The sequence below is a fragment of the Elgaria multicarinata genome, chromosome 7 (assembly GCF_023053635.1).
Source record: "Elgaria multicarinata webbii isolate HBS135686 ecotype San Diego chromosome 7, rElgMul1.1.pri, whole genome shotgun sequence".
Classification (NCBI taxonomy): Eukaryota; Metazoa; Chordata; class Lepidosauria; order Squamata; family Anguidae; genus Elgaria; species Elgaria multicarinata.
The window spans coordinates 72,596,174-72,622,433 of NC_086177.1; the positions used below are offsets into that span (position 1 = coordinate 72,596,174).

The 26,260-nt window shown below is 42.3% G+C and overlaps 1 protein-coding gene across 2 annotated transcripts in view; it reads left to right on the forward strand.

Moving 5' to 3' along the window:
* TRIM55 (tripartite motif containing 55) overlaps window positions 1-26,260 on the forward strand; it is a 52,260-nt gene continuing 26,000 nt past the window's right edge. For both annotated transcript variants that reach the window (XM_063130795.1, XM_063130796.1), the window contains exons 1-9: window positions 1-312; window positions 922-1,094; window positions 9,114-9,279; window positions 11,439-11,534; window positions 17,011-17,244; window positions 20,024-20,046; window positions 20,137-20,261; window positions 23,118-23,347; window positions 25,957-26,247. In XM_063130795.1, the coding sequence (XP_062986865.1) occupies window positions 145-312; window positions 922-1,094; window positions 9,114-9,279; window positions 11,439-11,534; window positions 17,011-17,244; window positions 20,024-20,046; window positions 20,137-20,261; window positions 23,118-23,347; window positions 25,957-26,247 (1,506 nt within the window). In that variant the 5' untranslated portion in view covers window positions 1-144. The remainder of the gene's footprint in view (window positions 313-921; window positions 1,095-9,113; window positions 9,280-11,438; window positions 11,535-17,010; window positions 17,245-20,023; window positions 20,047-20,136; window positions 20,262-23,117; window positions 23,348-25,956; window positions 26,248-26,260) is intronic.

The following is a 26,260-nucleotide window of genomic DNA, read 5'->3' on the forward strand; positions in this document are numbered from 1 at the left end:
CTGCGTTAAAACAATGTCCTCCAGGGAAAGATCCTCAAAAGACATTTGATCTCACAAGCTTTGGAGTTCTTTCGAGGGACCTAACCCGGAAACTGGTCAACAGCACCCTGAGTCTGAGTCTATGCTACTTGGAATCACTAGGAGATGAACACCTCTCTTAATTACAAGTCTTTTTCCAAAGAGCAGCAAACTATGGATAACTTGGAGAAACAGCTTATTTGTCCCATATGTTTAGAGATGTTTACTAAACCAGTGGTTATCCTTCCCTGTCAGCACAACCTGTGCAGAAAATGTGCCAGTGATATCTTCCAGGTAGGTTTATTTAACCTTTTATTTAACCTTATTTAAAATTCCAATGAACATTTATAAACATCTGATGTTACAAAATTAGAAGGGTATCGTTGTGCTAGTTTAGTAAATAGGATTCTCTTTAAATAAGGAGAAAATTAATTAGAAAAAGGAACTCTTTGTTATTTATTTTGTGTGTGGTTTTGGATGCCTTGCATTTGGAAATGTCTCATTTATTTATATAGACTGAATTGTTATTTCAAGTATTTAGCAATATTAACACATAAACTCATTCCTGTTGTTCCCCAACACCTCTAAAAATGGAAAATTTCTCTCTAGCATAAGTTGTCATTATATTATTAGCTTCTAAGCATTGAACAAAATGATATTGGAAGTTATCTTTGTACTTTTGGGGCAGTCTTTTCCCTGATAGTTAAGGTAAGTTTGGCTTTGATGACTTGATCTAAAGTCCACTGAAGTCATAAGAGTGACTGCATGAAGGCATTTGATCATGTCTTAAGCAGATAGCGTGTTATGGATCTTATGATGTGGAAGTGAGAGCAGTTGCCAGAAATAATGGTGAAATAATGCATGCTTGGCTTTACAACCTTGTTTATTGCTTGGCAAGAACAGGCCTCGAACCCATATCTGCCAACCAGAGGAGGCACCACTGTGGCTTCAGGAGGTCGATTCCGCTGTCCCTCTTGTAGACATGAAGTAGTTCTGGACAGGCATGGAGTGTATGGTCTTCAAAGGAACCTGTTGGTCGAAAATATAATTGATATATACAAGCAGGAATCTACCAGGTAATGGACTAATTTCTGTCCTCCAAGGATTGTTTACTAATGCAGGTTCTGACTTGGTTGCGTTTGCCACGGAAACACATGGAATTGGATTCCTCAAGGCCTCAAATAGAGAATTCTGGTTCATCCAAAGGGTTTCATCACAGAGTAGATTTTGCTTCCATTGCCTGTTGCTTCTGTTTCCCCTATCCCACCCTCTTTTCTTCTTCAGGTCAACCTTGAGTTTATAATCTATAGAAGGAGAAGGCAACAGTAATCAGCAACAACAGCAGGTCCCATTAAAGCTTTCCTATTGCCCTGGAAACAGCTAGGCCCCACACACAACCCATGGGTTGCTGAACGTCTGATACTAGTTATGATTTGCTTGCTTTACCTTTTGATGAGAAGCTTTGTCCTACAGTACTGGTTGCCACGCAAGCCTTTCTATTTATTGTAGAATGTTGGCAGCTAACCTGTTGTTTTGTGGAATTACTTGGCAAAAAGCAATATTCAGACAGGTGTGAGCGTTTACTCTTCATATCTTAGGAATGAACCTGCAAATAATCACATGAGTAGTCCTTCTTCATGTACACCTGCATGCAAGTCCGTGTGTCTGAAGGCACAGCAGGACTGGCCCTATCGTTAGGCAGAGTGAGGTGGCCACTTCAGGCAGCAGATGCTGGGGTTGCAGGGCGTAGTGGCCAAGTATTGGGGGCAGAGCTGTGTGTGCCATGCAGACTGTCCTGCACTCCCTTTTCCCAAGCTAGCCTGTTGCCTTCAGGTGTGGTGGATAACCATGTCCCATTGCCTGTGTTCAATGGCAGTCCAGTTGGCTTTTATTAATGGAATGGGGGAGTGGGCACCATGTTTTCTTTGCCTCAGGCAGCAAAATGTTATGGGTGGCCCTGAGCCACAGAACTGACTCAAGTGAAACATGCTATGGACCATCCTTACAAATCTGCAAAATGTGTATGTCCCATCAGTTTTTCCTTTATATTTACCATATGTCACAACATTCAGTACTTTTAACAATAAAACATCAAAGAACAACTGCAATGCATATAAACGTGAATTGTGAACTGTATTCAGAAACAATCCAGCCTGATAGCAACTTGCACAATGAATGCTCTGAAATGTGATTCTTGAAAGCATCAGTTGATGTCTTGAGCCATCAAATCTTATTTCAGTTTTCTTTTTAAAAGAAGAGCATGAAAGAAAAATGCAGAAATTCTTATTCACAAGAACAGCTGGGATGATAGGAGTTAGGGAATTTGGGGCTTATGGGACCCCATCCCTACCCTCCATGTCACAAGGCAAACTGCTTGCAAAATTTTTGATAATGATGATTATGATGATTGTTTATTTAGTGCTACCAGTGTAAATGGTGCTTTGCAGAGTAGAAGAAGACATGCCCCTGCCCTGAAGAGCTTACAATACAACATTCGACGCGATGGAAATACCAGAAAAAGGAAAAGGAAGGGAAAACGGAAGGAATATATGGTTATTTCAGTTATACATGCGCGGGCTACAAGTTACTGGCTTAGTTGCAATAGGGCACAGAAACTAGGGGATTGTTTAAAGGAATTGAAGGTTAACAATTCAGCTTGGTATTCAGAAGTTGGTGGGTTGGCCTAAAGCGGCTCTTCAGATCTCAGCCATGATCAGGCAGTTGTGCATAGAAAGATTCTAGAGAAGAAGTTCAAGAGTGTTGAGCCTAAAGAGGATGTGCAGTTTATTACAACTGCTGTACTTGTTCCTTTGCACCTATATACCTCTGCCATATTGCACCATATTTCTTGCTTTCTGCTTGTGGTAGTGGCACATTGCTATCTCAGTGTTGTTCATAATCTATAGGCTCCAACTCCAGCTGTGAGAGGGCCTTAGGCAAGGTGACTTCCTCATGGGCTCCACTCCCACCCACCCCAGTTGTGGCCTTACCACACACTAGTAGGTGACGGAGAAGGAGCTCTGCCACCTATGCTACTTGGGCCACATTGGGCCTTCATTGCGCCTTGATTCCCCCACCCCCTGCTTTCGCAGCACTCCACTGAGCGCAACTGAGGGACCCAGAGTAGTGCAAGCAGTTGTTGCTAACTGTGGCGGCAGCAATACCTACCTTTCCCAGTGCTGCTCTTAATAGTGCTCGGCAATTTTAAAAAAGCAAAAAGAAAAAGAAAACAAAAGAGGCTAGTATCAGCTGGACTGGGGGGGTGGGCAGGACTCATAGGCAGTTGCCCAATCATGCTGGACCCTGATGCCAGGCCTGTGCCTATTTCTCACGTGGGTTAGGAAGCTTTAAGTATGTGAAGTTCTTAGGCCTAGTTTTCACAAACAGCAGATGTGTGGTAAACCTGTGCCCACAGATTAAAGATGTGAATGTTTTCCATATAAAAACATTCTCTATTGCTATGTGGATGGGATTTTTTTACTGAGAAGGTTTAAGACCTGTGAGCAGGTTTGGGCCCCTTCCTATCGTCCCTTCTGCTCCTTTATGCAGCCTTACTGAGGTAGAGGTAGCCAGCAACATCACTCTAATGATGCCATCATTTTAATTGCTCCCAGTGCCTTGGAATACATTGGGGACATTAGGGCAGGATTTAAATTGTGGCACCCAGCACTCTTCCAGGCTCTAGGGCAGGCATCATCAGCAGTAAGCCTTGTTGGGGCGCTGCGTCCTCAGCAGCTGCCCAAGGATGTGGCATGTTGATTGTGGTCCTGCATGTGAGTCCCCACTTTGGTCTGCAATGATACGGCCCAGACACAGGTTCATGACCTTGTTTTAGGTGGCCACATACGAATCAGCAACAAAAGGCGAAATGCATAATGAAAAATTAGGACAAAAGGAGGGTGTGAATTCGCATAAAATTCGTATATGCCCATTTATACATGTTAATGCACATCTAGAAATAAGTTTATTATTTAAATAGAAATGCAGTACATTAAACCATAGTGTGAAAGACTGTGAGCCAGGTGCCTGTTCAGTCTGCTGTCCAGATGGGCAACTTCTAGGCCCAGCTCTTCCTTCTGATGGTTGTTTATGTATATACTGGGCTTGGGCCCTTCAAATAGAGGACCGCTTCAAAATAGAGGACAGTCCTCTAGCAAATAGAAACCATCCTCTGTAAAAGAGGGCACATGGCCACCCTACCTTGTTTGCCCTCTATGAGGACTAGGCCTCAGTGCATGAAGAAACTTGAGTCACTTCACAACATACATTTCAATCATTCATTGATACTTTTTGGAGAATACATGAGTAGTTTTGAGAGCTTCTTCTATTCCTTAATGTTTAGATCAAGGAATCATATCATTACTCATAAATGGAATCAAATATAATCCATACTACAGCAAATTAATCTTTAAAACAACTATATGGGATGCAGCACACGGTTATCTATAAACATATGGTGATATAATTTAGTAATCATGATTTTATCATGACTATTATTGCTATCACTTCTTCTTGACATTTATTTTTAAGGGCTCTATATTAGTCATTGCAACAAATACTTTTATTCTGAATGAATCCTATCGTGAACAGATAGGGGGGATTTCCAAGCAGAGGGGGCCTTGGCGCCAGCAACCATAAGGCATTGTGCAGCTGTTCCCTTCATTCTTTCTTAACGGCATATTCTTTCTTAACGGCATTTCCATGGTAAGAAAAAAGGAGGAAGTGGTGGGAAAACATGGGAAGTTTCCTAAAACTTTGAACATCAGCACAAAGGGGAACATCACCGTTGCTTCTCTGCCCACACGTTTGTCCCTCATTACTTCTTCTTTTGAAAGAGGAAGTAAACAGTGTGCATATATTGATCCCACTGCTTCTCCTGCACACAGCAGGAGATAGCAGCAACTTCCGTCTTTATTTTAAGTCAGACTTACTAAGGTGTTTTTTTGTCGCACGAAGAAGGCAAGAAGGGGCGGGAGGCACGTGGGAGGTAGACAACGTTGTGAGACGGACCTGCAAAAATCCACGAGTGCCCAGTAACGAGCGTGCAATACATTCATATGATGGAGCTCAATGTCAACGTCTAGACCACCTGTCAAATTCTGTGAATGAGGCAGGGTGATAAAGTGTGGTCTGGAAGCACCCAGGGTTTTCAAGATGTTCATAACTATCTATGGGCATGTCTACACCATGCCTTATCCCATGGTGATAATCCCAGGCCTTATCACCATGCCTCATCCCTGTGCGTCCACATGACGCACAGGAGATCCTGGGGGCAGGGAGGGATGATCCCTCCATTTCCCCAGGATAACCAAAACGGCTTTAATCTTGACTTTTCCCGCGGTCTCAGGATCGTCCCGAGACCATGGTAGGTGTGGCCGGCTGGCCCGGTTTCATCCTGGCTCCTCGCTCCATGCCCTTTAGGGGTGGGAGGCAGGGTGCTTGATTGGTGTGTTGTTGTTGTTTTAAAAAAAACCCACTTACTTTTCCATTGGAGTGCTTGTGTGCTCATCTTCTGTAACAACAAAAAAAGAAAATGGCAACCGTGACATCCCTCATTCCTCCCGGGATGTCACATGCGCCGTCTGTTCAAAGGGGAGGATCTCACAATCAGAATGCCGCGAGATCCTCCCCCTCCCTCCCAGAATGCCGGGAGGTCTCGACATGCCCTATGTTGCAAGCAAAACTTCATCAAATGTGCCTTCTTTGTATAGCTGCCAATGATGGAAGGCAGCCATGCCTGCTGAACCTCACCTAAAAGCACAGGAGCACAGCTAAGGTAGCAATCCGATTAATAGGTAGAAGTTCATAAGAGAATGGGCTATATATTTTTCCTTGCCAAAATATAAGGAGACAAGTTTACGAAGAGAATAACAATATTGAGACAGGCTGACCTAGCTTTGGTAAATATTCTAAAAGGGTTGGGAGTTTTTGTTCTTTTGTATGAAGGATTGTTTTAAATTTCATTTGTGTTCTTAAATTAATTATCAAAGGAATTGCAGTGGTAAGTCTTATCTATGCCATTTGACACCTTGTAGACTGCACCTGCTGACTTCCTTCTTCTTGTGCTTTTCTAAATTGCCAGTCCCTGCGGAGGGGCCTAACCCCCACAGGCACCACACTGGATGAATCTATAGATACCTCTTGGAAATAACAGAATGACACTTGCAACAGCATAAAGGAGGGAAATGAGGCCGCTGAAGAGGCAACTGGGAGAAAGTTGCAGAGACTGTCAGCAGTGTTCAAAGCTGATCTTTGCACTGGGTTCCAGGGCTACAAAGGTCAGACTCCTTAGACCCTTTTGTGCCGTCCCTGAAGATGAGCCAGAGATGGCTAGGGCTTTGGACTGGGGGTGGGAGAAGCTTAAGAGTAATTCTCAGCTCTATACCCCTTCCCCTCTTTTTTCTGTATACCCCGTCCTCCACCCCTCTTTTTTGATTTGTTTTTTGCTTGGGACACTTACAAGGATCTTCAGATTAAAACATCAGAAATATGCCATAGTTATTTATCACATTTTATTTGTGCTTTCCTAAGGATTTGAGGTAATATCTGGGTGGGGAATAAATTAATTGAAGTCAGATGCTCTGGGTAGGTGATGATTTTGGCAAAGGGGGAAATGGATTTGGGTGATCTTTGAGTAGAATTTGAGAGAGAAGAGGAGGGTGACAAAAGGGCTGGTTCTGCTCACATTTGGATGATAGTTTACTAGACATTGTTGCCTTTTTAACATCTTTCTTGCTTAATCACTGCTCACTGTGTGTGTGTGTGCTGCTTGGAAGGCAATTTGGGGGGGGAGTGCAAAAGAACAAATGGTTATGCACCTGTCTGCCCCCTCTGTTCTGCAACTCACCTAGAAACTATTTTGCATATCAGATATAGAACTTAGAATGTTTATGCACAAAGCTCTTAAATTCTCATGTAAATTTTGCTTTCCAAATGTATGTATGATATATTATGTCTATGCTCTTCTGCAGGTCTCATTCATTTCCTCCAGTTCTATTTCACTTTTTAGTGCTAGAAACTTGGAATATGGGGACTTCTCCATCTGGCTGCAGGATCACTGCAGTTGGGGAGAACTTTTGTTCTGTAGATGAGTAGAAGATACATAGGGTGAAAACAGGCACATTGTGGACATTAGAGATAGGGTACTGCATAGTTTAGTGTGATACACATAGCGTCAAGCCTCAGGCTCACACCCTCCACCACTACTCTCTTGCTTTCACATGGAAAGGAGGAGGAGATCAGACGTGTTTGCTTTCACATTTAGAACATTTTATCATTATCAGACAAGTGTTATATCACACACTTGCAACTGGACACTCACGGTTTTCCGCAGGTCCTTTTTGATGATGCTGTCCGCCTCCTGCGCATCTCCTGCTCCTTCTGTTCTTTTTTCCACGATTTTTTTAATTGAAGTGAAACTTGCCACCATTTCCTGCTGTGTGCAGGAAAAGCAGCGTGATAAAAGTGCCCACTGAATGGCCAATGTGGTCATTCCCTGGTGGAAGAAAAAGGAAGCTGTTTGTCCCTATTGTGGGACAGAAAAACGACGGTAGGGAAACACGATTCCTCACCCCACCCCCACCATGTGATAACGCTGTTAGTTATTCACAGTTTGCTGTGCTGTCTGGACACAGAACAAGCCATCTTCAAACCATGGATTCTGAAGCTCGAGAGACAAGATGGAAACAAACTTCCTGGGCAGAAAACCCCCAAACTGTCTCAAAGATAGCACAAACACCTTCATACACCTTAAAAGTAGCAGCACCTCCCTTTTGAAGGTTCCTAGGGCTGGGGGCCTAGCAAGGCAGGTGAAAACAGTGAAGCTCTGGTGGCATATACAGGCCTAATCTACACCAAGCAGGATATAGCACTATGAAAGTGGTATATAAAAGGCAGGAGCCACACCAAGCAGGATATAGCACTATGAAAGTATGGGCATGGCTAGACGAGGGGGGTGGAGGGGGGATGATCTTGCGATTTTATGATCGCAAGATCGTCCCCCTCGTCTACATGTGGCATGCGATGTCCCAGGAGGAAGAGGACATCGCGCCCGCCATTTGGGATGTTTTTTTTAAAAAAGGAAAGTGAGCGCTCGAACGAGTGCCCGGTTCCCAGCTCCTCGCATTTACTCGCGAGGAGCTGGGACAAAACCTCAATGGCGAGCCATATGTCACGCAGTCTTGGGATCATCCTAAGACAGCAGGAAAAATCAGAATGAAAGGGTAGAGTGATATCCCAGGCCAACGGAGGGATCGTCCCTCCCTGCTCCCGGGATGCCCTGTGTGTCCTGTGGACACACAGGGATGATCCCAGGACGATCCCCGGGGATATCACCCTGTCTAGACATGCCTCATGGGTCAATGAGCCCCAACAGTTCTCATTGCACTTCAATACCACTATAGAGTAGTAGTGTGGCTCCTGCCTTTTATATACCGCTTTCGTAGTGCAATATCCTGCTTGGTGTAGCTAGGCCACAGTCTCTCCCCCACCCCCTTTTAAGACATAAGAATGTCCTTATGTTGGGAAGCTGTGCCAGATCCAGGTTTCTGAGAGCCTTTGGGCAAGAGATCCTCAATGGGCCCCCTCCCTCATCGAGTCTACCATCTCACCGCCATTGTCACCAGCTTTCAGGGGATGAGGAGACAGCCAATGAGCAAGCAGCCAATGAGCAAGCACGCAGTGGCATCTTCTGCTGCTCCTCCCCACTACCACCCTTGTCTGGGCCAGAGGGAGAGACAGGTGAACAAGCAAGTTGCCATGGTGAAGAGCCTTTGGCGGGTGCCCAACCTTACCTACCCTTGATGTAGGCTCTGTTGAGGAGGGACCATAGCTCAATAATAGAGCATATGCTTTTGCTTGAAGAAGGTCTCAGGTTCAATCCCGAGCATCTCTACTTAATAGGAGGCGAAGGACCTCTCTGCCTATGAGACCCTGAAGAGAGGCTGGTGGTCAGGGTAGACCCTAGCCTCGATGATAGACAAATAATCTGACCTGGCATGGCAGCTTCCAATGTCCCATTTTATTTGATCTTTACTCTTGAAGTGATTCTGATTGGGACTTGTTTTCTTCTTCCTCTTAATTAACTGCATTCACAGGCCTGAAAGAAAAACTGAGCAGCCAATGTGTGAAGAACACGAAGATGAGAAAATTAATATTTATTGCCTGAATTGTGAAGTTCCCACATGCTCAATGTGCAAAGTTTTTGGTGCTCATAAAGATTGCCAGGTTGCCCCACTCACGAATGTTTACCAAAGACAGAAGGTAAAACCAAAAACAAACTTTTAAAGGAATTTCATCAGTAGAATTCTAGTGGCTTAAAAAAAAGGGGGGGAACCATAATAAAAGGCTTCCCTCTGTGATCCTCCACAATTGTGGGATTGTGGTTTTATTTGTCCTATCTATAAAAATGAATTAGCCAGAAGTGCAGGGAGCTGATTATATGGGAAATGCCAAAGTCATCTTTTTGAGTTCCTGTGCTCCAGCTGGGTCTTTTTCAGTTGTTTGAATCCATCCAATCTGCAGTCAGAACTGGCATGTGCATTACAACCAACATGATAGAATGGCCTCCCTCATGGAGAATCTTCACCGCCATCTCCAATGGCCAGCACAACCAGGAATGAGTGGCACAGGCATGGCGATGCCCCAGACAATGGGAACACTCCAAATGATGACTTGAGCAGCTTTCAAACATCATGGTTGTCCAAATGAAGCTGCTGTCCCACGGAAGCATATGTCAGTGTTTCCTGCATAACTGCCATAAGGCATGAAGTGTGCCTAGTTTTTCCAGCCTTTTCTCATGTGTGCTGCCAAAGTGAGCTCCTTACTACCAGCCCTGACTCCAGATCTGAGTGAGCCCTCAGCAAATTGCCCTCTGGTGGGGCCCTTCCTACATCAGTGGGTTCCCCTGGTATGATGGGCTGATGGCAGTGGCAGGCAGTCCAACAGAGAAGTCCTTTTAATTTTTCCACAGGGCTCCTGATGTAGCATTGCCCCTGGGCAACATACATGGTGGCTTCCATCCAGACCCGTGTTGTGTCTGTGGCCATTTTAATTCCCCACAGTGCCCTAGAATGATGCTATGTAAGGCCCATTATGGGAAATAAAAATAGTGTTTTTCCAACCCAGCCACCAACCACTCATTAAATTAGAGCACTGATTTTATCAGGCCCCCGGACAGGCATTAGCAATAGACCTGTATGGGATGCTGGACCTTCATCTGTGCCCATGTGCTAATTGTCTTTATGTGCTACTTATTATCTTTATCACTCTTCTCTGAAACTTTCTGGTTTTGTCCAGAGCTTTCTTTAAAAGTGATAACTAAATTTTCTTAAAGTCTAGTTTCAGGCTCTGGCCCACGTTCTAGATATAAGAAAGAGAACATAGGTTTGTTTGCAAATCAGTAAATTTCTGTCTACTTTTCAATTAAGAAAGGAAAGTTTTGTATTGCCAGTAATTTCTTGAGTATGGAATAGAAAGGCTCAGCTATGCTCCCAGAATCCTGTGCTGCCATCTGTAAAAGGTCTGTTTATTTTTAACCCAGCATTCACTAAACAGCTGTTTATTTGGAATATCCTCATGAGAAATGCAGCTCAATTTCTTGAAAGCCCTACCGGGGCTGCCACCAGATAGAGCCAGTTTTCAAGGACAGCCTTTGGATGGAACCCATAATTATATTTATTTGTGAACGCTAGAGCTGGGTAGATGCTTTGTGGTGTGGGGGAGCATCCAACTGAATAAATTGGATACTGTGTCCATGGCTTCCTCCTATCTCTTTTCTGAGATAATTTATAAGAGATTATGCTGAACAAAGATATATGTGGAGGACATCATGAATATACATATCAATGATTAGATTTCTGCCAGAGATAATGTAAAAGATCTAAATATATATCCCTTCCCAAGTTACAACATTAGAGACAGTTCAAATACATTGTATACAGAGGAAAAATCCCAGCAAAAATTGTGAGCAACTCAGAGGCTAGAATAACCTAGCATGGAAGAATATAGAAATAATTTCAGAAGCTCAAGGAAATCCTGCAAATCAAATTATAATTATATAATCTTAAACTGGAAAAGGAGATCCTCCTAGCTGCTATCCTATACATATGAGTAAATCCTGTTGTATTTAATGAGGCTTACTTCTGAGTAGACATTATAGGATTCCACTGTCAGTGAAATATGTTCCATTGCAATAGCTTCATCTGCTGCAAAAGTATATTATTTTACAATTTTATAGATCTGGCACTATCAAAAGTACATTTGCTTGTATCTTCCAACAGTAAAGATGCATATTTTTCCAATATCCTTTTAGAGGGTTTTTTTTTTTAACATGGGAGAGGGGAATCATGCTTGTAGCTAACAATGAGCTCACAACATTTTAAATTCTTCCAAAATACATTCATATTTATTTTACATTATAGTCTGAACTTAGTGATGGTATTGCAGTACTAGTGGGAAGTAATGACAGAGTGCAAGGAATCGTAACTCAGCTGGAAGAAACCTGCAAATCAGTTGAGGTAAGCAACACAATTTGAAGAATGGTTGGGGTAAGCAAAATTGTGGAATTCTGTTTTCGAAGACTGTGCAGGCTGAAATGCGCATTTGATTTAATCCATTCTAAGGTGTGTATGAAGTTTTGTGCATTTCCAGGTTGCACAGAGCCTTTCTTTCTGACTTAGGAAGAGTCCTGTGCTGTTTAAAGGCATCTATCCAATAGAAGGTGCCATCTTAATAATTTTCAGATTAATTGGTGGCAATGCTGGTTATGGTGTACAACAACCAAAGCCAGGAATAACACAGGGTGTCTCATGACAGAAAAGTGAATAAGGCAAGGGATATGTTTAGTAAACAATTCCAGATAACTCTGGCAAGTAAATTAGGCCACATGATATGCACAGTTGTGGGAGTCACATGTTAATATGAACTGCAACCAGAGCCGGCCCTACCATTAGGCAGAGTGAGGTGGTCACTCTGGGAGGTGGCAGCAAAGTGTTGGAGGAGAGAGCTGAGTGCCAGGAACCTGCTCTGTGCCCCCTAAGCTAGCCTGCTACCTTCAGGTGTGCTGAAGGATGCTATACCTCATCAGTGTTGAAGAAAAATTCACTGACCAGTCCAGTCAGCTTTTGAACATGGAATGGAAGGAGGCACCAACTTCCTCTTCTCCTCAGGCAGCAGAATGTCTTGGGCTGTCCCTGACAGCTGCTCACAACCTGCTTACTCCAGAGCAATGGCAATGACTTTAACGGGGCCAATTTGAAAATTTGGATTTCAGCCTTGGACTTCAGGAACTGCAACTTCTCTTGGAGCCCAGCCAGAGAGCTTGAGTTGTATGTAATGATATAGCTGATAAGGAATGGTGATCAGTGCTTGACTCCCCCCAATTTTAGCCACAAAAAGTGGGCCAAACCCTCTCTTCCATCCTCCCCTGGTCAACAGTTAAATAGTCTACATCCCACTGGGAGGTTGCATGCTGTTTGTGTAGGGAAGACATACATGATTGTCCTCACCTCTGTGATCACATTATTCCCACATACAAAACCATGCCACTTGGAAGTGTCTTCCGTGTTGAGTGTTTGAAGGGACCTAATTCTACTAGGATTCTATCAGTTCAATGTTTCTAGTTCTATAAGTTCAATGATTTGGCCCTAAAGTCAGAATTGACTCCAGGTTTGAAGGGACCCTGGGTAAAGGAAGACTCCAGTGGGCCTCTTCCTACGTTGATGGGCTCTGGTGGACTTATGTGGACTTAGTGGTGGGTAGTGGTCTGAAGTCAGTGCCTGGTGACTTGGAGCTACCAATTAATTTTTTCAGAATGCCTCTAATGTGGTATCACTCTGGGGTATCACGAGAAATTAAATGGTACCCCAAGTGGAGGCTGACTCCAGGTTTGAAGGACCAAACAGTGGTGGAATCTGCCATGGTGCTGAGCCCCCAGGATGCTGTGCAAATCTCTTGGTTCATTCTGGTTTAAAATTAAAAGATATAATGGAAAGAACTGCTGATAGACATCTGAAGTTTTCCATTGAGGAATAAAATCTTTCTCAAAGGTTTAATTGCCTACAGTTGCCAGGCCTACATGACCTTGACTAACGATCTGCTGTTTGCCGCCATCTTACATCAGGAGTCATACCCCCATGAGAGTCAATTAGAGAGTCTCAGTGCTTAATTGGAACACCACCTGGTTTGCTGACTCCAAACCCTTATGCCAGAGAGGTCAGTAAAGGCATCTGAAACCTGCCATCCCTCCCATTACATTTTTCAGATGCAGGACACGGAATTTCTCTTTCAAGATAAGATCTCAAGATTAATATGATGTTAATCATATGTAGGTTCCCTACCCCCACTACGCAATGCTTTTTTACAAACCTGAAGCAGCTGTCCAGACTGCAGTTTCCAACAGGAGGTGGTACACGGTGGGGGGGGGGATCTTAATTCTTTAATCTCTGCTGTGTTTCCATCTTTAAATCACCCCCTCCTCAGATTATTACGGCCCCATGGGGGAAAGGCCAAAAGCTGCTGGGAGGGGGCAATTTAGAGATGGAAAACTGACACAAAATAAAGATGCCTCTCTCCCCTCACCCACCCTGGCCACTAGTCTGCCATATGTGGTTTGAAACTGAGGCAGAACTGCCTTCGCACGTTACAGTAGACAGCACGGAGCAATTTGTGCTATCTTTAGCTATGAGGAGTTGGCTTATATCAAGTGAGGCCATAAACAGCAGGAATGCCGGGAATGGGTATTGATGAGTATAAGACGTGTAAACAATATTCCATCTTTATGGGCAAGGGGAGTCTCTAAGATCTTATATCTGTGGAATAAGGACCCATGATGCCCATAGGTCCAGTCTGGAACTCAGAGATCCACACTCCACTTTTAAATTCCCAGATGTAGCCGGAAATTCAGGTGGGGCAGGCACAATGTGTCCAATGTGACAGCTGCATAAGTTTGCTTGAAGGCTTCTCTGGATCAACCTAAAGGCAATTCCAAACTGTGTGCAGCTGGATCCATCCACTAATCATTAAATAAAATCAGGGGAGAACTGAGCAGGAGAAGTTGCAGCTGCCTCAGAGAAATAAAAGGTAGAGAATAGTGCTCTGGGTTGCAGTCCTGCAGCCTGCAGGAGGCATCAAATAGAAACATGTGTGGGGCTGCTCTCACAATACTATGGGTAGTGTTTTCCCCCCCAATAAGGGGTTTATTATGATAGAACTGAATTTGTCCTTGAGGCACAAATGCCTTTCAGGAAGCCCTTGCAAAATCCTTACAACAGTAATTTAAACCAAAACACACATACACATATTACGGTCAATTGGAGCAGTATTGCGAGACGGATTGGGGAGAAACCCAACTTCAATTGAGGTTATAACTAGATGTGATGCAGGAGATCTCTGACCAGGAACTTCTGCATTAATTTAGCAACTGCAGGAGCCCTGACTGGGATTGGGACCATGGCACTGGGATTGGTGATTAACTCTTGCTTCCTGTGCTGCCTTCCTGAAGCAGCCCAACCCTGAATGCTGATATTTGACCCATGGGTAGGAAACATATAGTTATCCTCATGGTATCTGTATGTTTTCCTCCATGGGGCAAATAGGAGCTCTGGGGGGAACTTTAATCAGGAATATTGCAGGAAGTGAAGGGTTAAACCTCCCCACACAATAGTTCTGATCCAAATCAGAGGTCACCATGGCTGCTATTATTTTATTATATTTTATTTTTAGCTGCAGGCATTACTGGTTGTGTTATCTCCTGTGTCATGGCAAGCTCCACCCTCAGTTGAAGGTCTGACACAAAATACCGAAAAAACCCGTATCTCTCATGCCTATACACCAAAAGAGGAAAACAATTAAAATGATTAAACCACCTTCCCCAAGTGAAAAGTTGTAAATGGCAGAAAAATCCATCACAGCCCTTTATGTTGCCAAAGCACAGGAAGGAAATAATTTACCAAAGATCGCTCAAAGACTCTAAACCTCCTGAGCCGCGGAAAGAAAAAATATATATTATTAGCAGTTAGAAGTTAAAACTTTGTTGTCAGGAAGGCTTTGCATTGCAAGGATGAAATTGGCTGCTATCAGGAGTTTGCAGGCTGAAATGAGCCTTTCAAGTAAGTTTACTGTAGAAATTAGAATCACACCAAAGCAGAGACTCCTTAACATTGAAGTTTTAACAAACTTAAACAAAACCAAGACCTCAAAAGGTTTATTGAGAATGATACATTAAGAAACAGAAGCAATCTCCTAGGCCAATGTTGTGTCTTTCCCACAATGACTCACTTATGTGCAAGGCTCACTTTTTTCAACGGTCTGCTTTCTAGTTTTAAGTTGAGAGATGAAGATGCTCATAGACCCTTTCACCTTCATGGCGTTTAATAGGCTTTGCATCCATAAATAACCCAAGAGATTCTGGAAAACAGCCTTCATGGTGTTTTCCATATTTAGTGTTTATGTATTACTTACACCAGCCTTTTCTAACCTGGTGCCAGGTGTGCTAGACTACAACTTCCAGTATCTCCAGCCAGCACAGTGATAATGGCTGGGGAATGCTAGATGTTGTAGTCCAACACATCTGGAGGGGAAGGCTGATTTAGGGTGCAATCCTATGCATGTTTAGACAGAAAAAAAGTCCTACAACTCCCAGCATTCCCCAGCCAGGTTTAAACATGTATAGGATTGTGGCTTTAGAAAATTATATCCCATCCTTGTAGTGCTTTTGCACTAGTTGGAGAGGCTTTCAACAATTAAAATACAACAATTCCACGATAAAACAATACAAAACAAACCATTGCAGATTAAAGCCCTGAACAGGATTCACCATATCAAACATCATCTTACCAGCAAGCCAAGTACTTGCTGGGACAGGAAAATTCTCATCAGTCAGCAGAAAGCAGTGACAGAGGAGGCCAAATGAACTGCATGGGGCCAGGTATTGCATAGTTTTTGTGCGGCCCCTGAGAAGGCCCTTTCTCTCGTTGACGCTAATCTTGCCTTCCCCACCAGTGGGATAGAAAACAGGACCTCTCCATCAGATCTTAGGAAGTTGAAGGGCTGGTATGGGAGGAAGCATCAGTGGAGTGAACCTTCTTAATTTCACCTGCCCGTCCCCTGTCCATGGGACATCAGTTTGTCTTTGACATTTACCAAGTTGAGAGAATCACCTGGGACTGAGCTACCCAGAACCCTCTTCCTGTTCTGGTTAAAGATTTGGGCTGCAATCTTTTGCACTGCTGAGTCAAAGAGATTTAGGCAGCCTGCATTGTTTATTAAGACAGAATATTTTCTGACCTTTCTTAAATTAGCTCACTGAAAACTTTGAACAAGGCACAGCTACCAAAATAGAATGTCTGATTATTTACTTGTAGTTTCAAATGCAAAGGCAGATCCCGCTCAGCTATATTTAGCTTCCATAATCTGCTACACAAGGTTTTTGAGTCATTGATTTATGTTAAGGAAAAACATATTTCAGACTAATACGAATTTAATGTATATTATGTGACCTGAGAGCAATCATGTGTAAGTTTATAAATCTACTAACTGGGAGAAAATACTTTTAAAAGCAGATACATTTCATATTTTTAAAATGAATTATACAATTAGGTAGACATTTCTAAAGGCTTATTGTTGGCTTTTAAAAATGTTTGTCGTATTCAACACAACAATTTATAATACCATTAGTTTTGATATATTAAGCCAATATCTTCCAAGGTATGTCTACACATTGTGAAGCAATCTCATCCTTCTATCATTATTTCGGAACACTCAAGACTAGAAACTCTCTCTTCAGTTGCCTAGGGCTTTTAAAACATTATTTTTTCAAACACATTTTATTTAGACAATCACAGAAGCTCCTTGGCACAAACCATGGTTTAAAAAAAACTTGTTAAGAAAAAAAAAAGATTTATTTGATAAAAGCAATTCCTGGCATTTACGGGAATTTTTTAAAGTGCAGGTAATGTAATGCTTTTTAACATGAAGTCTATGATTCATTCACAGGAATGCTGCAAAAGGCAGAAGGAGCAATTATGTGAAAAATTTGATTATTTGTACTCAATATTAGAAGAAAGAAAAAGTGAGATGACACAAATAATCACTAGGAGCCAAGAGGAGAAACTGGACCATGTCCGATCTCTGATGAAAAAGTATGCAGACCATTTGGAGACAGTGTCAAAACTGGTGGAATCAGGCATCCAGTTTATGGAAGAGCCAGAAGTGGCAGTATTTTTACAGGTATGTTATAGAAGGGTAAAAAAAAAACCAAGAAGACTATAGCATCTTGCACATTCTAATGACTTTTTTTAAAAAAATTATAGCATTTTTATCCTGTCCCTCAGCAAAAGGGCTCCCATAGCAGCTTACAAAAATAAGATGTAAGATAAGTCCCTGCCCTCAGGGTTACAATCTAAGAGACACGACATAAAAGGAAAGAAGATTAGGAGGGAGGAGGAAAAATGCAAATTCAGGCAATAATTCTTACTTGCGAAGTTCAGCAGGTCATTGAGATGGATCTAAATACAGCTGCTGCTTCCTCTGAGAGCCTCAGCAGTGACAGTTAGTAGGAGGAGGTGAAGGGGTGTCTCTCGGCTAGAGCTGTATTCAGGCAGTATGAAGAGTCCCTGACTGCTGCTTCATCTCCCTCTGATGGAACTAACTCTTGTCATGTCTTTATTTGTTCAGTGTCCATGCAGATAAGGGCAGAATCTACAGTACTGCTTTATAATGGTATTGAAGTGCATTGACAACTGTTGAGGCCCATGACACATTCCATATGCCGTTTTCAAACCGCTTTCAAAGTGTTCTATTCAACTTGGTGAAGATCTGGCCAAGGTCGTCTTCTTACCAGAATTCCGAAATTACCATTTTAGGATTGCACTGTACTCAGCATTGAGGTTTCTGGAGTATCTAACTAGCTTTGTGGTATTTATAGTCTTGAGGTTTTTCCCTCCATTGATTTTGGAAACATTCTATTCTTATACCATATGCACCTAACACAAGTACAGAGACTTTTTCCTTAAACAAAAAAAATCTGTAGGGGCATCTTTACATTAAAGGGAAATCGCATTTCTTACCTGAGACGTTTGTGCTTCCTGTTTTTTGGCATGGTTGTTAAGGGCTTAATTACACAGACAGGGTTGACCACATGGCTTGAATTGAATACTTCCCCTACCTTCAGTTTCATTCAATTCCATTGAAACAACGCCATCTAATGGCGGAAGATCCCCCTTTTTTCAGAGTATTCTTTTCATGACGAAGTTTTCTATGGATGCTTCAGGAAAGGTCCTGGTCATTCACAACATTGTTTGAAAGTCCCGCAAACTTTTGTGAGTGGACAATCACGAGGATGCAATAAATCACTCATTTAGAGGAGCCTTAGACTAATATGGTTGTCCAAGGAAGAATAGACTGTGAAAGGTGAAAGCTGAAGGGTGAATAGAGATTACTATTTACCAAACAGTTGCCTACCATTGTGTGAAAGCAGGCAACTGCCTAGAAAACAGAAGCTATTATGAATATGTAATATTAGGCAGGGTGTACAGAAATGACTTCAGTTCTATCCCATTTTTGTCAACATGACATTATTTTTCTGTGAGCAAAAGGTAGATACATCTAAGGGCATGGCTAGACAGGGCGATATCCTGGTAATCGCCCCGGGATCATCCCTGTGCATCCACATGATGCACAGGGCATCCCGGGAGCATGGAGGGAAGATCCCTTCCTTGGCCCGGGATATCACCCTACAGATTAATTCCCATTTTTCCACAGTTTTGGGATGATCTCGCGATCGCAGAACATGTGGCCCGCCATTGCTGGTATGTCCCGGCTCCTCGCAAGTAACCATGAGAAGCCGGGAACTGGGCACCGAGCTCCTCAGGAGCTCTTTTCCCATCGGGGGTGAGGTAGAGGTAGGGTGAGTTGTTGTTGTTTTTTAAAAAAGCTTACCTGTCATTCAAGCCCTCGTATGCTCCTTTTCCTTTAAAAAAGAATTCCAAAATGACGGCCACAATGTTGCGCACCACGTGTAGACGAGGGCAACAATCTCACGATCATAAAATTGCAAGATCGTTGCCCTCCACCCCCCTCATTTAGCCATGCTCCAATTCAATTATTTTTTGCATACACTAATTCAAATTTTATAATTTGCACCCATTTTTTTAAAAAAAAATATTTTAATATTCCCACATATTGCCAATGGGAGCCAGGGCCTAAAGCACATGGTGAGATCAACTGTCTCTTATTTAAATGAACACCACCACCACCACCCATTTCAGAAAGTCATCGCTCCTACATCAGAAGAGAATAGATCTGCAAAGAGGTGCCAGGCACACGGCAGTGTTTCATACGTTTGCAGATTTCAGCTGGGAACTCCACCTACACCATTCTATTCATAGACCTTATAGATGGAGTCAGGGCTAGGTTAACCATTATGTTAAGCACACTAAAGCTTAGAGCCCCAGGTAAATTGAGTCACTTATCCGGTATAATTATCCTGGAGTTTCCCAAAGTGAAAATTGTACATGTCCTGTTCCTTTATCAAAATTCCCTTAGCAGCTTATAACTGATTATTATCTCATTCATTACTTGAGAAGGGAGCAGTGTCAATAGTCACAGCTGCAGGGAAATGTGGGATATTAGTACTCTGCTACAGTTTAGTCTAAGGAACAGAATGACTGTGCTTTCTGAATTGGGAAAAGTGTTCAGGTTGGCATGTGGCATAACAATAGCAGCCCATTGCCTCCATGGGAGTGCCAGTGCATGTGTGCATAGATGTGCCTGTATATGAGTAGTCATCAAAATGTACCATATGGGTCAAAACGTGGAGGGTGGGGAGACTTTTGTCAAGCCCTTTGTGGAATTTCTAATCATGGTGGGAGTCAACTACCATATTTGTTAAACGAATGTTCTAATACTTTGCATAAGAATTAACTTGCAACCTATATGTTTAAAAAAGAAATGGAAAAAAATAACAGTTTAAGGAGTTGTTTCATTTAGTATGTTTTGTTTTTCACAGAATGCCAAAGCGTTACTCCAGAAGTAAGTTCTTCACTTATCATAAGCCATCAATTTTGAAAATGTTCCTTTGCAAATGCTAATGCAAATGACACAATATCTTTTATGTTTTAGAATTACTGAAGCCTCTAAAGCATTTCAGATGGACAAAATAGAGAATGGCTATGAAAATATGAGCCACTTCACAGTCAATCTCAATCGAGAAGAAAAGATAATAAGAGAAATTGACTTTTACAGAGGTAAGTGTTTTCGTTTTCTTTTTAAAAACCCAATCGCTTTTGTTTTTTAACTGCAGAAGTACACAATTTTTGTGAAAGACATCATGTCAGGAATAATGATGGAGAGACCTTTTTGACATTCTACAAACATAACAAGGCCATTTTACATGCTTGATAATCAAAAGTAAACTCTCATGAAGACTAACACAGGATACCGAAAATATTTTTTTCTTTAATAGAATCTGGGGCCTTGGCACCCATGTTGTACATAGCCATTTTTCAAGAGTCAGGCATTCTGTATACACCAAAGTTATTAACCTCTATCTGGCCTGTTTATATGACTACGCAGAGGCACAACAATAATTGCCAATAGGGATATATGCGAAAGCATTTCCTTGAATAGAGTGCTCAATTTATGTGAGTAGAGAATGGGGCTCGATGGTATGCATTTACCCAGCCAGAAGGACTTAATTACTACCAAGGTTATTCTACCAGTAATATTAACTCACGAGGATAATTTTGCCTACCGGAAAATGCAAAAAATAATGTGTGTTTACATGATCATTAGGAAGAAAAGATTCTAGTACTCATGTTTTTTGTTTGTATACCAAAGGGTGGGGAGACCTTGTTGGAGACCCTTTGCCACTTTTGAAGTTACCGAGAACTTCAGAGGTATTAGCACTTTGCCCTGTGTTGTTTTTCTCCATTTACAAAAGTATATCTTGTGTTAAGTAGAGACTGACCCTAGTGCAGGAGTCCCCTGGGGGCACATTTGGGAATTTGAAATACTGCTATGGGCACCACCACATTAGTGGATTGCCGTTGGGTGTCTACATTTTGCATTTATGGATTTTAGACTACATCTTATTCTGCAAAAATGTTTGCTTCATGTCTATTGGACACCACAATGTCTCTTTAATAAGGGATTGTCTAATTCAGCTATTTGCTGGCTGTGCAATACAGCTATTGCTTCTTTTAAACATATGTTTTGGCAACGTCCAGTAGTTGCTTCTTTTTGCAGGGAGGTTATTACACAGAAAAAAATTGTACTGGAAGAGTCTTTAATATTTTCTGATGTACACACTCTTTTAAATTATTTACCTGCTTCATGGAAATGTTCTCTTTTGATTGCTAAAAGCCTGATATTACAACAGTGGAAGGATAAATACTCACCTCGTCTAATGCAATGAATTGAGGACCTTACAAAGTTTTCAATATTTGAAAGGCACCAGCTTCAAATAGATAGGTATTTGGATGTTTGGTCCACTTTGGTTGAAGCCCATATATAATTGCTAGAAAACGATATGCATTTTGTACAAATCCATGTATGTATATTTAAAAAATGGGGGGAAATAACAAAGGTGCCCACAAGCCCCGCATTGAGGACCCATTCACAGGCACCATAGCAGCTTTACAGGTCAGATGCCCCTGTCAGGATAGATCATCAAATCTAGCAGCCCCTCCCCGGTATTTAAGGTGGTTTGTTGTTTATTCGTTCAGTCGTTTCCGACTCTTCGTGACTTCATGGACCAGCCCACGCCAGAGCTTTCTGTCAGCCGTTGCCACCCCTAGCTCCCCCAAGGTCAAGTCTGTCACCTCCAGAATATCATCCATCCATCTTGCCCTTGGTTGGCCCCTCTTCCTTTTGCCTTCCACTTTCCCTAGCATCAGCCTCTTCTCCAGGGTATCCTGTCTTCTCATGATGTGGCCAAAGTACTTCAGTTTTGCCTTTAATACCATTCCCTCAAGTGAGCAGTCTGGCTTTATTTCCTGGAGTATGGACTGGTTTGATCTTCTTGCAGTCCAAGGCACTCTCAGAATTTTCCTCCAACACCACAGTTCAAAAGCATCTATCTTCCTTCGCTCAGCTAACATCTTAATTGCCCAGAATACTTTTTTGCCTGGACTTATCCTGAATTCTTGTCTGTCTTAAAACTTTGACTTTGTGTAGATTGTAGCCTTGGAACTTTCTCTTGAACAAAGCAACATGCCAATAGCTTCTGCCTCGGCTTTTTGATTTATTGGGGGCCTCTAAACAATGTAAGTTTTACCATGAGCTCTGGAAAGCTGGTCTGTGTAGCCTGATATGCTACAATAAAGAGCTTCACTGTTCCTTGTGTCCATGTCTGGTTGCCAGTGTGTGTCAGAATGTCGGGCCTGGCACTTAATGAAATCCATCCAATGCAGGGGTGTTGAATATCTTTTAGCCCGAGGTTGAATTCAATTTCGGAAAAGGTCTTGTGAGGTTGAGGGGGACACTTTCTAGTGGATGGGGCTGGAGGCAAAGGGATGGGCCAAAGGCAAAATGGCCAGGACCAAAATACAAAAATACCAGCATATTTTAGCTTATTTATTTATTTATTTATTTATTGCATTTCTGTACTGCCCAATAGCCGAAGCTCTCTGGGCAGTTTACAAAATTAAGACAATTCAAGTATAAAACAACAGTATAAAACCATAATATAAAATACAATATAAAAGCACAAGCAAGATAAAAACAGCAGCAATGCAAAAAATACAAATTTAAAATACAAATTTAAAACAGCTTAAGCTCTTACAGTCAGTAATTAAGTCTTAGGAAAGGCATCTCAACTTTTCGCAATGTGGGGAAAAATGGGAAAACACCAAATGATTGGGGGCAGAGGGAAGTGGGAACCACCTGGTGACATGGGGAAGGGGGCCTGGTCATCGGGGGAACCCCAGCTGACCAGATTCGGCCCCCAGGTTAGAGATTCAATACTCCTGCTTTATTGAGATCATACGAAAAATACTCTTAGAGAAAAATGATAAAATTAGAACCAGCCAGTGTTTACAAAGAATGCACATATTTTATTTAGTGGAAATCAAGTGTTGTTTTTCATTTCCGTGTTACTTTAGATGAGGAGGAGGAAGTGGAGGAGGAGGAGGAGGAGGACGTGGCTGAAGGGGAAGAATTGGATGATGTCCACACAGAATCCTCTGGTGAGGAAGAGGAAGTCTCTGAGCGAGCATCTCAGCAACCACAGCAGGACACTGTGCCAAAAGACACCCTAGCTGTCTCTCAGACAAACGTAGCACCATCATCACCATCTCCAGCGTCAGTTAATGCTGCCACTGCAGCTACTCAGGTAACTATTTGGAGGAATTCTTGTTCCATCAGCTGTGTTAGATGTTTTCTCCCTGTTCTATTGATAGAATATTGATTAGAAAAGTGTAGAGAAGTCATTGGGTTGTATCCAGTGGTGGTTTTATGCTAGTGGATTTGCTCATGCAAACAGCTCACCCAATTTTTGCTGATGCACCTGTCCACTGTACCCCCCTGGGCCTGCCCCCCCCCATGAAAATCTGCTCTGGAGGGTTGGGGAACAGAGGGTTGCAGTAGATCAGTGAAAATGAAAATTGGATACTTCACTAGGTGCCAAACCACAAATTGGGTACAACTCACAATTCTTTAGTTACAAATTAAGAGCATCATTGACTGTTTCATTACAAGCTCATTACTCCCCACTTACAGATGTTTGCGGGTCCTTTTGACGACATCCTTCTCCTCCCATGCATCTCCCATGCCCTCTTGACTTCTTTCCGTCACAAAATAAAAGCCTTTAAATCTGTTTTTTTATTTTAAATGAAATGTGTCGCCATTTCCTACTGTGCACAGGAAAAGCGGCATGATAAAAACGCCCACTGAATGGGCCATGTGGTCATTGTTTTCTTCCTCTTTCTTCCCCTGTGTGAAGAAAGAGGAAGTATTGTGGGACAGAAGCAGGGAGGGGGGAAGTGATGGTAAGGAAATGCGATTTCCCCCATCTGATGACGCTCTAAACTTAAATTGTGGTAAATTAATTGTGTAGCAATAGTAGATGAACCACACCTTTCCCCCTCCAGCTTTGCAATTGGAAGTGAGCTCCGCTGGAAGAAAGAAACATGACAGGTGGAAGAGGGTTTCAGCACCTCCTACCCACATGCCCCTTTGGGTTTTAAATTCCCTGCCCCCACACAGTTGCTATTTATTTGACTAGGAAAGACCTACATTTAAAGCAGGGTGAAACTTGTTTTGGTCAAGGGCCCAGATTATCCCCATGGGGGGTGCACCCCACCTTAAAACCCCTCCCCTTCTGTGACATCATCACAGGATGCCTCACCCACTTGTTTTTCCCCTTTCACTTTCCACGCAGCGATCCACGCTTCTCTTCCTACAAGCTGCGTCCTTCCTGTACTGTTCACGTCTCATTGGCACAAGAAGGGACTTGACCAATTTAAAGCCATACCTCTGATGATTTAAAGGTATAGGTCTGCTGTCATCATATGCAGTTTGACCTTAAAATCAAAATAAAATTGTTACTAATCAGTCAAATTTAGGAAAGATGCAGAGAAACATGGTTCAACCCATTTGTGCAGCAGAATATAAGTTTTGACTGCTTTGGCAGCGAAGACCCAATTGAACTGAAAAAAATTGCATCATTAGAGCTGCCTGGGGATCAGACATCTCAGTCCTGAATGCATTTGTATGGCATATGCTTGGAATTGCATGCATCCTAAGTCATTAATGGTCATTTTTATTAGAATATATAGCACTGCCAACATGAATTAAACATAGACCCATGGATCTTTGAGAGTGCAGCTCATGGAAAGTAATCCCAAGTACACACCTTTTTGATCCTCCTCTCATGGGCATGCCATGCAGTCATTTCTGCACAGTCATGGTTCTCAGCGTTATAAAAAGCAAATAAACAATGTTGACATAATCCAGACAGTGTGATATGGCATGATCCATACACTGCTCAAATGACAGGAGGCAGAAGAGGCTGGAGGGGCGGAGTTTACATTTTGTGACACCCCTCTCAGCTACTGTTTTAGAAGGCTTCAGGAGGGGAACATGATTTGGCTAAAGTTGAGAGGAGTTGGGGTGGGCTTTGTAGAGAGGAGTTGGGGGTCCATTAAGGACACCCCAACCTATCCCCTCATAATTCAAGCACTGGATTTATGGAGCAACTTAATCAGGTGATCTAAGTTAAAGAACATTCAAATATACTTATATATAGAAAGCAAGGACATCACTTGTTGCCCGTGTTATCACTTTATAATAGGATTAAATTTGAAAGCAATATTTGGCTGCAACTAGGGATGGGTGAATCTGCCAAGCTTGAACTTGCTTGGATTCTCATTTTTCCACTAGTAAGTTTTTCCATCTCATTTCCACGTTGGATTGCAAAAAAAAAAAAAAATTAGTCTGCATGAAAATTTGGACATAGTTTCATGCATCCCCACCCCCAATATGTGCATTTTGGAAGCATTTTTTCAAATATAATTTTTTCTGGCCTCTTTTTTCAAACGCATAGTTTGCAGTATTTTTTCCCATTGAATAAAGTGTTTTTATGTACATTTCCCCAAATATTCACACTTTTACCAAATGTATGCATTTTTGTACATGTTTTATTTTTTATTTTGCACAGACTGCACCACAAGCATCACAAAACTACAGATTTCAATTTTTAACTGTGTTCTAGTTCATGTTTAGGTTGATGTGAACTGAACTAATTTCTCACCCATCCTTAGCTGAAACCAGTAAGCCCAATTCTTAATCTCAATTGTAGTAGATCAAAAAACTATTTTTAATGCCAAGGGAACCCTTGATTAGGCATTGTTACATGGGGGAGGGAGAGAAAGAACTTATACAATCATTCACACACCATTCTTTGTTTTTCTTTTTCTTTTCTTTGAAATATGTCCTTTTAAGGGTGAAGTTGTGCTGACTGCTAACCAGAAGTCTGGAGGACTAGTAGAAGCTGAACCACAATCAGTTGGAGAGCCAACCGATCCCTTGTTTTATCCTAGCTGGTATAAAGCTCAGCAGCCACGCCAAACAAGCAATCCAAATTCAGCCCCAGTGACTGAAAGTAGGCAGGTAGGGCCTTCCATTCCTGTAGAGGTGAATGCAAAGAAGGCAGAAGCTCCAGAAGCAGCTACGACAAATGGGATTTCTGCTGTTAGTGGTAAGGAAGCTAACACACCTACAGATACTTCACAGGTTAGTATATAGT